We start from the raw sequence: 12,246 nt of genomic DNA on the forward strand, positions 1-12,246 counted from the left end.
TGCTCTCTTATAGTTAGTTAATGCTCCTTTGTTGTATTATTTGTGATATTTTGATCCTTGGGCATTTTGCATGATAGCTCTGCAGTATGATATGCGTAGTCCTTAATGTATGTGTTGGCATGTGTGCGTATTTATTGACTTCTTTTTATCTTTTAAAAACTTTTCAACCCATTTTTTTTTATCTGATCCTGTCAGTATGTGTATATATTCACTTTTCTCTCTGTGAGACACCTGTTGATTTTCACTCACTGCTTGTAACATCACTATTTTCAGATAATATCACTATTTTCCTTACTATGATATCATTTATCAAATGTACATTTCTCGTGCACCTTCTCCTGTTTTGTTTGTATGTTCCCAACACTATTTAGGCTTCCTGTTACACAAAAGTAATGTGAAAAAAAAAAACATTTAACTTAGATTGAAATGAGAGAGCATGAAAATGCCATTTCCGACTTGAAAGGCCCAAAAAGCTCTCTTGAGAATCTTCCTTTCTAATTTACGGGTACGGCCCATTTTAATCACACACAGGGGTGTCCTGCGGCCCACCAATGTACGTGGCAAATGGGGTAGTCCTTGGGGCAGATTTCCAGTTTGGAGATGTGGTGGTGTACTCATGTTATACAGGCTACACCATGGAGGGTTCTAGCAGGAGTGTGTGCTTGGAGAATGGCACTTGGACCCCACTCCCTACCTGCAAAGGTAGCACAAGGAACTGCCCTTAAATCCCACTTGGCGTTCTGACTTCAGCCTTTTTCTTCATCTTTGCAAAATCTTGTGACTCCTTTTGACTGGTCTTGCACATTAACACATGTAATCACAAGCACTGAGCACTTTAGACAATGGTATTAGGCCACACTGCTAGTTAATGGCTTCAGATTAACTAGCCATATGTGCACTTTTTTTGGTGTCAAGAGCCTAATTAAACTTCTTCACACAAAACTCCAATGTTCCATGCCCTTTCTGTACAATATTGTAAATAGATCATATTTAAGGTGTTGACCTACGCTACCTTTCGAAAGTTTGCGGTCAGTAAGAATTTTTAATCTTATTGAAAAAAGTCTTATGCTTATAGGGCTGCTTTTATTTGGTTTCAAAATACAGTAAAACAGTAATGCTGTTGAAATATTTTGATATTTTCATTTAACATTTATAGCAGTATATAATACAGTAAATATACATTTATATTTAGTGTCACATGATCCTTCAGCAATCATTCTAAAGATTTCAGTTTGGTGATCTTAGTTTTGCAAACGGTTGTGCTCCTTAATATTTTTTTGTGGAAACTGTGATGCAGTTCTTTTTCAGGATTCTTTGATGAATTCTATAGAAAGAACAGAATTTCTTTTCTTTTCAAAAAGAACAGAATTTGTGTGAAAAACATTTTTTTGTAACAATATAAAAGTCTTTACTTTGCTTTCAATTATAGTACTGCCTCAAGCTCCTTATAAAATATAATTTTATTATTGATTTCAATAATTTAACAATAAAAATTTTAATTTTGTCATTAAGTTACAGTACTCTATAGTCCCTTGCAAGTAAACATCAACAGAGAGTTCTCTTTGAGTGCTATGCAGCGATATGTAGCTAACAGCCAAAGATGTTATTTATTGCATATTTTAGCATAGCTAGAATGATATATTGACCATTTCATGACCAGAATTTGTTTTATAATAGCCAATAGACAACAGCATTGTCCCACAGAGATTATAGAGATGGGCTTTGGTGTGGATGCCACTCTTTTCAGCAAGGCATGATTTTTTTTGGCATGTTTTAACATTGTACATTACATTGCAAGACTCTTTCAGTCTTGGAGTCGTTGGCTTGTTTGGTTTGTGCGCTTGTGGATCAGTCCAATTTCACACTGGTCTTAACGTCTAACATCTGGTTCTTCTTTGAATGCTGCATGTCTTCCTATGGTAATTTAGAATTCTGTTAGGACTATGATTGTGCTGCTATTCGTTGTGATTGTGTCAGTTTCATCACTGCACCAATCATGTTTTGTGTGTTTGTACAGCTGTCTGTTGGCTCCGGTGTCAGAACGGAGGTGTGTGCCAAAGACCAAACACTTGCTCCTGTCCAGATGGCTGGATGGGCCGATTTTGCGAGGAGCGTAAGTTCACTCACATTTCCAAATGACAGCAGTCTGTTACTCAAGGCAACTTTTATGATAATAGTGAATAGATTATCATAATAGTTTCTTACAAAGTATTGCTACAAAGTAACATTTTGTCTCATACTGAAGTTGAAAGATTGGTTTTAAAAAGCTGACTTAACTCAGATTATCCTGATTATTCCTATGTCTCTTCAACACAAATGTCACACAGTTTCATTCTGCATGTGCTTTTTCCTGCAGCGATCTGCATCCTACCATGTCTCAATGGAGGACGCTGTGTAGCTCCATACCAGTGTGAATGTCCAATAGGATGGACAGGCACACGCTGCCATAATGGTAAGACTGTGTGTTTGTGTATGATGACTTGTGTTAGTCGTCAAGAAAATTTATTACATACATGATGTTTAGTAGCAGGACTAGGTAACTAGGCAGTGCAGCCTCTAACGAGTGAGTAATTGAATAACAAATTTAAGTCAATGCATTTAATGGTCTAAAAAGCTGCAGTACCAAGACAAACAAACCTGCAATACTTGCTGAGTTGCTCAGATACATTAAAGCAAACTTGATTTGGTTTTGCAGACTCAAGTACAGTATTTACTCTATGTTACCTGCAGTGTTTGGTCTACAGGTTTTACTGATTACTTGCTGGTTTGCATTTTGCGGTTGTGTTCAGATTCTTTGTGTTTTATCGGTTTTGACCAGTGTCGATTCATTCAAGGTGTCTGTCAGGATAAAGGTCTGTAGGGCAAAGAGGAATCCTGGAAATGCTTGATTCCTCTGAAATTACAAGGGGATAAATGTTCCCTTTTAAGAACCCTTCTGGTTGTGCTCCAAAACAGACTGTGTGTATGTATGTGATAAAGAAAGAATGTAGTTCCTCTCCTCTCCTTTTTTTTTAGAAAGATAACAGTAAATATGCACTGAATTAGTGGTGAATGATTGGTTGATTTGTATTTTTATGTGTGTTCTTAGCGGTGTGTTCCATGCCCTGTTTGAATGGAGGCCGGTGTATCCGACCCAACAGGTGTCACTGCAGTCAAGGATGGGGAGGTTATGACTGCTCTAGGTAAGCCACACACAAACTAGGTATATTCGACATGTTCATATTAACATATGCATGTGCATACATCACATGAAATAGAAAATTTTGAAACATTTGATGAACCACAATCCTCAACAGATTGTCAGCGTATTGTACAAGAAACACTAAATTACTCAGCTGGGAGATTGCTGTTTATTGTAAAAGAGAAGTGAAACTATTGGGAAATACAGACGAGAACCAGCCTTCTGTGAACTCTGCTGTGTCCGGATGTGAAATTATATCTCTTGCAGTAAACACCTTTCCCAAGGCACTGCAGTTTGTTTCAGTCCATCATCTGAGTTTGCATAAGAAAATAGGAAAATAGATACTGCTGCCATTTCTATTGCGATTCATTCTTTTAAGTAATTCGCTTCTTTCATTTTATTGAGCAAATACAGTCTCTCAGTAAAGTACTATTGATCTGACCGTTTTACTAAAAGCATTTCCAGCTAGTCAGCTTGATACCCACATCCTCTCAGCTAATTGCATGCTGCAGCTATCATTGCCAGTTAGAGTGATTCACAATTAGATTTACTGGACACTTGGTCTATTTAAGAATCAAATGAGTTTAGATACAATTTCATGGTTCATCTTTCTGAACTGCACAAGCAAAATGCACCAAAATGCAGCAAAATGCACCACGCCTTGAGAAAGTACTATCATAAATGTTTGAATTTTATTTAGTTATGGTGGTGATATTTGGATCAAAAAGGATATTTAATGGTCTTTAGCTGATCTTTGATTATTATTATTGTCTTTCAGAAAAAGAAGATCTGGATACTTTCATATTTAATGTGCCACACTACAAGAGTTTCGAGGCTGAACGTGTTGAAACAAGAATTTTGTGGTTTGTCAAGTGGTTTTGTAAATTAAAGCTGTATTTTTTCATGTAGAAAATGAAACAGTATTAAATATATGCTGCTGCTATATACATAAACTTGTACGATGTGTAAAAATGATGATGTGATTGTCCAGTGTACATGTATATAAAAACTATTCTTTTCATGTTTTTATTAAAATTTTAAAACACTACTATATGAAAACCAACTGTAATTCTCATTCCTACAGTTAATTATGAAGAATTTTCAATTAAACTTTCAGTTTGTTCTACTTGCCTGTCTTAAGTGACTAATAAACATTTGACCTGAACAAATTGTACAATACAAAAATTTTGTAAAAGTCAACTTTTCATTTCCTTTAAAGTTTTTATTTCATACAAGCATAAAATACATTGGAGATTTAACAAAAGCTTTTCTGTTTCTGTATGTAAACTAAAATAAAATCGGATATAAATGTAGCAGATAAAAATTAGAACGAGTTAGAGGTTGAGAATGATGTTTCTGTACTTGACTCTAACTTCTTAATAACCAATTAGTTATTACAGTGGTTGGTTTGTGTGCTTTTCTTCATTTATGCAGATTGATCTTCTCCTCCAGCTTAGATTGATTTGAACCAGAAAATTCATCAATCTGAAAAACAATTGTTGAATAAGTTACAGCACAACAGGCTAAACTGCCAAAAATAGCTAATAAAAAATACTTTCTCAGAAGATCACAGAAATAGGACAGAAAACCTCCAAAGGTGATGTTTTACCTTCTTTCCATCCTTGTAGAAATGGAATGTTGGCATACATTTGATGTCACAGAAACTGGCCACATCCTAGATAGAGAAAGAGAGAGTGGAGGTCAGGTCTGACTAGGTTTATTCCGTGTGATGATAAACATCTTTAATAGCGTCTTTTCATTTTGCTTAGTCTGAGCACTTTTGTAAGAGAGGGCTGAAATTACATCCATGACAGGACTCGAAGGCTGTCGAAATTAAAAAGTCCCTGATATGATTAGAAAAATCATTTGTTTCATATTCGTTTCATCTTAAATTATGTTTCAGTCACAAAAAGGTCCGCCGGATATGTGCATTCTGTGTTATCAGAACCTTCAAACGCTCTGCTCACATTTGCCATCCTTACCTTGTGATTTAAATGTCAGGCAAAAAGCATGATATTTTAACAAATCTCAAACATGTATCAAGAATTCAGCTTTCAAATACACACACGTCCTGTCTCCCATCTGCTTTGCAACACAGTATTGTAATAAAAGCTAGTGTTTGTAACCATGACAACTTGGGCAACCACCAGAGTCTCGATCTACCTCTGATAAAACTGAATGACCGCCAATATCCTTTCTGAGCGCTATCCTGTGAATCAAATAACACACTATCAGCAAGCTGTTCTAATGTGTTTGGGTCGCTTACAAAAGGTTAGGCTGTCTGTGAGTCTCCAAATACATTATACTACACCAGACATCCTTGTTGACGGGAGGGAAATAGCGAGGCCAGTATTCAAATGAAAGTAATGTAGTAAAACCCAGATGGTGAATCTATGAAAAAGGGTGTTCTGCTCATTTTGCTCAGTAGTCTGTAGACTTTCGAGTGCATTCATAAGGGAAAAAAGACACCAGATGACTAACCTGTGCATCATCCACATCCACTTTTAGAAACACGACATTTTTGTTCTCTTCTTTTTCAGACAGCGCCTGTGGAGGGGGAAAAATGCGATAGTAAAAAGCAAACCACAAAGCTTGCAATCAAAGCACTTCCTTTGAACTTCATATTTCATTCCTTCAGTTTCATTCCGTTAAATTTGCATATGCTTTCTTTAATTGTCTAAACCAGGTACAAATCGATGTGTATTGACTGAAAGTAAAAGTAAACAACCGGTTAATTTTATGTAGGTTACATACAGTCAAACCAAAAATTATTCACACCAGATATTAATTTTTTTTTTTTTTTTTTACTAGTTGGTGCAGGACACTATAGTTCATTCATGCAAGTGAGGATAGCAAAATAAACTGTGACATACAGTATTAGGCCTATACCTAAAAATTCGTCATTAAGTGGACTACCAGTAAATTGATTAAAAATTGGAACCAAAAATTATTCACACTTTGACCTGACCATGTTTTGCTTAAGCTAGTGTGACAAAACGTCCTCTATTGACCGGACATGTCTTCTTTTAGGACCTAAAAAGGCCGGGATTTCTAAATCGCCCAAAATGGCTGGGATTCGGCTTTTGCTTTCTACAGTCGCCAATCATTGTGTGCGCTTTTGTATTAGAGCCCTGTGAGGGACTTTTTTCTTAATCCCGCTCCCGCTGAATTTCTGACCGTTACCAGGTGCTCCCGTGATTTTTGTGTCCAGTCCCTCCTGCTCCTGCAAACATTCTAATATTGCAATTAGGAATCAGGGAGCCGCCATCAATATGCGGAGTATTAGAATCTCTTTTGAATGAGCGCTCGCTGTTCACTTTCGCAATCAAGCACTTTGTGTAAAAGAAGATCAGATATTTGTCAATGAGCTCAGGATCTGTTGAGAGCAAATCCTCCAGCATGGTCTGTGAGCCGTCTCTCCTCTCAACCCATGATCAGTCATCTCTGACTCCTGCAGCTCCTGTTGGGTGCAGGGAAGTCGCGTTTTTTTTTTTTTCCATGGAATTGGGCTGATCTTAAACTGTTGCCATGGTTGATATTCCCCCGGGGGGTTAAAGGTTTGAAATGTTGCAAAAATTACATTTTGACTGAAATGCTTGTATTGAAATATTTTGCATTCTACCCAGGGCTTCACTAGTGGCGTGAAAGGTGGTAACGATTAGGGCCCACGGGAGAAAATCATTCACTGCTCTTGACGGAATCAATTTTTAGTTTTAACAAGAACTAATATGTATTTAATTTATAAAGTGAAGACTATGCAAAGTTATTTTACATTAGATTTTTTGTTTTCTGTACCTGAATACCTACAAACTTGAAAAAACGAAACATTGTTTAATTTCTATCTTTGTTCTATATTTATTTGTGCTATTTACATGACTTCAAACAGGGCCCATGGGTACAACCTGCACTGGGGCCCCCGCAAACCCCAGCTATGGCCCTGATTCTACCTATGATAAAATTGTCCTAGATGTTAAGTTTTGTGAAAGAGGGCCACTGGTCGGAAGCATTTTAGCTGTGTTTATTATCAATATGCATAACAGTGACTGTAAAATATGTATTTTAGGTATGGAAATTACATATTTTGAGTTTTGATATTTGGGATTGCGCTACTTTGGGCGCTTTTTTAAGTGTTATCTGACATTATCAAGATGAATTTGTTCTGACACAGTTTAAATAGGAGTTCATATATTTTATTACCATTTTCTAAACTATAGCAAATAAACTGTGATAATGTGTGAAATGCTGAAGGTGTCTGAATTAATTTTGGTTTGACTGTATGTGGCTGAGGTTCATTTGGTTAGTTCTCAACTACACTGAAATCTCAAAATAAGATAATTTCCTTTAAGGAATAAATCAGCACTCTTTTGTCTTTTATCCCTCTCTTCTTTCTTTATCAGCACTGCCTCTCATTTACATTCTGTGAATGAGTCACGCTTTGATTCTTAAGGAAGCTTCCCTGTTGGTTGCCCCAGCAACACAACAACAGAGCCACTCCCAGTGATCTGGAGGCCTCTAGAGAATAAACATGACAGCTCCAGATGTCACTTTGAATCTCGGATGCAGCAGTGCATGAATGCTCACTTTATAGACTGGACCGATGATCTGGCAGGGCCGCACCATGTGGCTGTGAAGTCCACCACTACTAACTTGTTTCCGGCATTTTTCAGAGCGTTGTCGAAGGCGTTCTGCAGAAGAGACGGAGGAAAAGTTGATTCCATTTCCAAACTGACATATACTGAAATAGATGATGAGTCACAATGGCATGGTTTTCAAGCAGGGTGATTGGGACATTCAATATTTACAAAAGAGCCATAATTACAGTACCAGGAAGCTTAAAGAGAAATGAGTGCAGGTTTTTCTTTCTATATGAGATATACAAGTGCATCTCAATAAATTAGAATGTCATGGAAAAGGTCATTTATTTCAGTAATTCAACTCAAATTGTGAAACTTGTGTATTAAATAAATTAAATGCGCACAGACTGAAGTAGTTTAAGTCGTTTTTGGTTCTTTTATTGTGATGATTTTTGGCTCACTTTTAATAAAACCCCACCAATTCACTATCTCAACAAATTAGAATACTTCATAAAACCAATAAAAAATTATTTTTATTGAATTGTTGGAATTCTTGATAAAACGTTCATTTACTGTACATGTACTCAATACTTGGTAGGGGCTCCTTTTGCTTTAATTACTGACTCAATTCGGCGTGGCATGGAGGTGATCAGTGTGTGGCACTGCTGAGGTGGTATGGAAGCCCAGGTTTCTTTGACAGTGGCCTTCAGCTCATCTGCATTTTTTTGGTCTCTTGTTTCTCATTTTCCTCTTGACAATACCCCATAGATTCTCTATTTCTCATTTTCCTCTTGACAATACCCCATAGATTCTCTAACACTATTGGTAATTTAACCAACTTTTCGTGCTTTTGGCAGGTGCCAAATCCTGCTGGAAAATGAAATCAGCATCTTCAAGAAAGCTGGTCAGCAGAAGGAAGCAATGAAGTGCTCCAAAATTTCTTGGTAAAGGGTGGTAAACTTCCACTCAACTTTCTGTTAAACATGCTTGGATACAGCACTCTGTGAACAGTCAGCTTCTTTGGCAATGAATGTTTGTGGTTTACCCTCCTTGTGAAGGGGTGTCAATGATTGTCTTCTGGTCAGATCAGCAGTCTTCCCCATGATTGTGTAGCCTAGTGAACCAAGCTGGGTCTACCATTTTGAAGGCTAATGAAACCTTTGCAGGTGTTTTGAGTTGATTAGCTGATTGGCATGTCACCATATTCTAATTTGTTTGCGATAGCGAATTGGTGGGTTTCTGATAAATGTGAGCCAAAATCATCACAATTAAAAGAACCAAAGACTTAAACTACTTCAGTCTGTGTGCACTGAATTTATTTAATACACAGGTTTCACAATTTGAGTTGAATTACTGAAATAAATGAACTTTTCCACGACATTCTAATTTATTGAGATGCACCTGTATAAGCCTACTGGGAAATACAGCTCAAATCCTTTCCTGAAATTACACTGAAGCAACACAAGCACTTAGCCTACTACTTCATTGTAAATCACATATCTTATTGAACATTTTAATGGTGATGATACAAAAATGTGTGCCTGTATTTGTATTTTATAACAATCGTTTTAAACTTCATTACAACTTTGTAAGCTTCATCAAAAAAAAAGTTTAATGCAAATCATATTTGAACTGCATGCAAATTAATGTTTGATACTCAAATTTTGCATGTCTAGAACCAAACTCACTCCAGAAGGACACCCCATAGGACAGAAGAAGCAGCTCGATATATGGGTTCTTCAACAAAGCATTCTTTCGAATCTGATTTTATATTAACATGCGGACAAACAGGTCTGGAAGATTCGTTCATGAAACTGACTGAATCGAGCCGTGTGTCAAAGACTCACTGACTGACTCACAACTTGTCTTTGACTGACTTACAATGATTAAAAAAAAAAAACAGCCAACTTAATTGTTTTTTTATTGTTTACTGTGAATTACATTTAGATTTAAATTCTATGTGAGTTGATGTATGGCTGAAATAAACACAAGAAATTATTTTAAAAACACCCTTATTATTTCAACCGAAAACCCGTAATGAACAAGTCTACAGTTTATGTGGCTTTACGTTTCAGAGCATTTAGAGTAATACACCGGGGGTACCTGAAAGGAGACTACGCCATGACGTGATTATACGTGACAAAATAAAGATTCACTGAATCAGATGTAGAAATGAACTCTTGAAGAACCAGTCCTCCCACGACACTGACGACTGTTGAGGTGTTTGCACACGCGAGCTCCTTCTAAATAACAACCACGTATTAAATCCATAAGTTTTATGTCCAGTTTAAAAAGTAAACGAGATTCTCCGTTCCCTACTCTCCATTACTGTAGCTACTTTGCTTTGAGCTTCTGTAGAATACCTAGTTACTAGAAACCACAACATGTTAGTGTGTGTAAACATTTTCCGCAAATTGAAAAATACATGCGGCTTTTTATCTTAAATATGTGTTTATCTAAACGTTACATAAACCACTTTTTTATTAAGGTTATTATCTTACTCAAAATAAGATTTTTTTTATAGACAGCAGAATTCATACCAAAATTTCCTATGTAAGAGTTACAAAGTTAAGGTAGCAGGTGAAAGATTGTCATAATGCTCCTACACCTTATCCTCAATTACGATGACCATTTTGTCTCTTCTACTGTAGCTACTCACTATCTGTCCTGAAAGCTCCTGCTTTATGACAGTCAGAGTAGCAGCGCTCGCGGTCACTAGCGCCGTATATGAACTTGTCCCGTAGCCAACGCCTTCATGAGCACAACGAATCCAATCATGGAATTATGATGTCCTGTAACCCCGCCTACCACTGCACACTACAAATAATATCGGGCTGAATATATCAGTGAAATAGTTCAGAAAATGCGATACATGTACGTTTTGCGTCAGCTTGTGGGCATAGATTTTAAAATGTAACCTCTATAAGGAGTGAAACGTGTTCATTATCTCGGAAAAAACGATCATTAATCCTGGTTTTGCTATGAGCAAGGTCAGGATGACTTGACAGGTTCCGGGTTTACACTGTACGCGACGTGACGTCACCGAGAGTGGCAGTGTATTGCTAAACTGTAGTATTGGAAAAAAATTGTTTGCTCTGCACACTGTACACACATAGATTCTATAGTAAACACTCATACATTCAGTGTCTTTTGTCGACAAAGCTTTTAGAGGATTTTAGACACGCAACTGTCTCAGAATAAAATTTGTTTCTGTACATGCATGCACTCTAAGAAAAAAAAAACAATAAACACGGGTTTTACACAACAACCCAAGTTGGTGTTGTTTTTTAACCATCTTGTGACGGATTTAATAGGACAGAACAAACCTGGGGTGGTAACTACTTACGAGTTGGGTTATTAATTTTAACCCAGCAGAAGGGGTTGTTTATCTGCCCAAAAATGGGTTAATTTAAAATACTGGGTTAATTTGAATTCATAAATGGGTTCTATTTTCAAAGGTAATTTTTATTTTTAGTCTTTTTAAAAATCATCTTTTAAAGTTAAATGTACCCACATGATAAACAAACTGCGTGTCAACCTTGTATTAGCTATTTTTTTTTTTTTTTTTCATTAATATTTTTTTCAGCACATTACACTTTGTAATTACACTTTACCTCAAACAAAAAAATTCCAGAGATTATACGAAAACTGAAAACAATACAATTCCATTTATAAACAGGCATTCATAACAATTGATGTCATTTTTATGGATCTTTTGTCGTCTGTAGGTTGAATGAACTAGTAAATGTTTTAACATTTTAAAAATTCATGAACTCCAAAATAAAACAACTAAAATGCTCCCTCATGTACTCAAACCGGTGCTTTGATTCAAAGAACCCCTTATCATCGGCTTGTAAGCATGTAGTGCAGAATAGAATAAAAAAACTCACTTGGGGAATTCCACTCCCTCCAACCTCATACCCCAAATATTCTTGCCACCAAAAAAACTCCCAACACTATAGCCACAAACATTGGGTAGTTCACCGTCACAAAACATGAAAACGATTTGCAGCACACCTTCCACTTCCCCAATCTGAGTGCTTTGCTCCTTCATTTAAAACAGCTGACAACGTTCCTCAAAACAACACTAATTCACTAATCTCTACTAACTGAGCTACCAGCAGAGATAAAATCGAGGGGGAACAAACAGCATGACCACAGCACAATGTTTCGAACCTGACCAACCCCGAATCACAGAACTGACCAACCCACCCTTTGGAATCCCCTTTCTTTAGCGCCACACCCGCTCCCTCCTCTCACTACAGACCTCACCCGGAACGCACTCATACCCCGCACCCACACCCTCTTCTGCAGATACACGGTTCAATAGCCCTTATCCGTCAGGAAACACAAACAGAACATCCCCGATCACGAATAAAATGGTCTCTCTTGAATTCATGTTCCTGTTGTTTTAGACTTTGCTAGTGGCATGTAAAAAATCGAATCCCTCTTCTTCTTGGCAATTTGATTCAATGCATTTCGTTTAGAATT

The 12,246-nt window shown here is 36.9% G+C and overlaps 1 protein-coding gene and 1 pseudogene across 1 annotated transcript in view; one reads left to right on the forward strand and one right to left on the reverse strand.

Annotated features, from left to right (window-relative positions):
• LOC109093835 (sushi, von Willebrand factor type A, EGF and pentraxin domain-containing protein 1-like) overlaps positions 1-4,178 on the forward strand; it is a 68,850-nt gene extending 64,672 nt beyond the window's left edge. Inside the window, 5 exon segments of the mRNA XM_042728710.1 lie at positions 532-702; positions 2,018-2,113; positions 2,357-2,452; positions 3,089-3,182; positions 3,960-4,178. Of these exon segments, the coding sequence (XP_042584644.1) occupies positions 532-702; positions 2,018-2,113; positions 2,357-2,452; positions 3,089-3,182; positions 3,960-3,990 (488 nt within the window). The 3' untranslated portion in view covers positions 3,991-4,178.
• Positions 4,179-4,382: 204 nt separating this feature from the next.
• Positions 4,383-10,405, reverse strand: LOC122134507 (annotated as a pseudogene).
• Between the last annotated feature and the right edge of the window lie 1,841 nt (positions 10,406-12,246).

Source organism: Cyprinus carpio, chromosome B7, assembly GCF_018340385.1.
Source record: "Cyprinus carpio isolate SPL01 chromosome B7, ASM1834038v1, whole genome shotgun sequence".
NCBI classification, from domain to species: domain Eukaryota; kingdom Metazoa; phylum Chordata; class Actinopteri; order Cypriniformes; family Cyprinidae; genus Cyprinus; species Cyprinus carpio.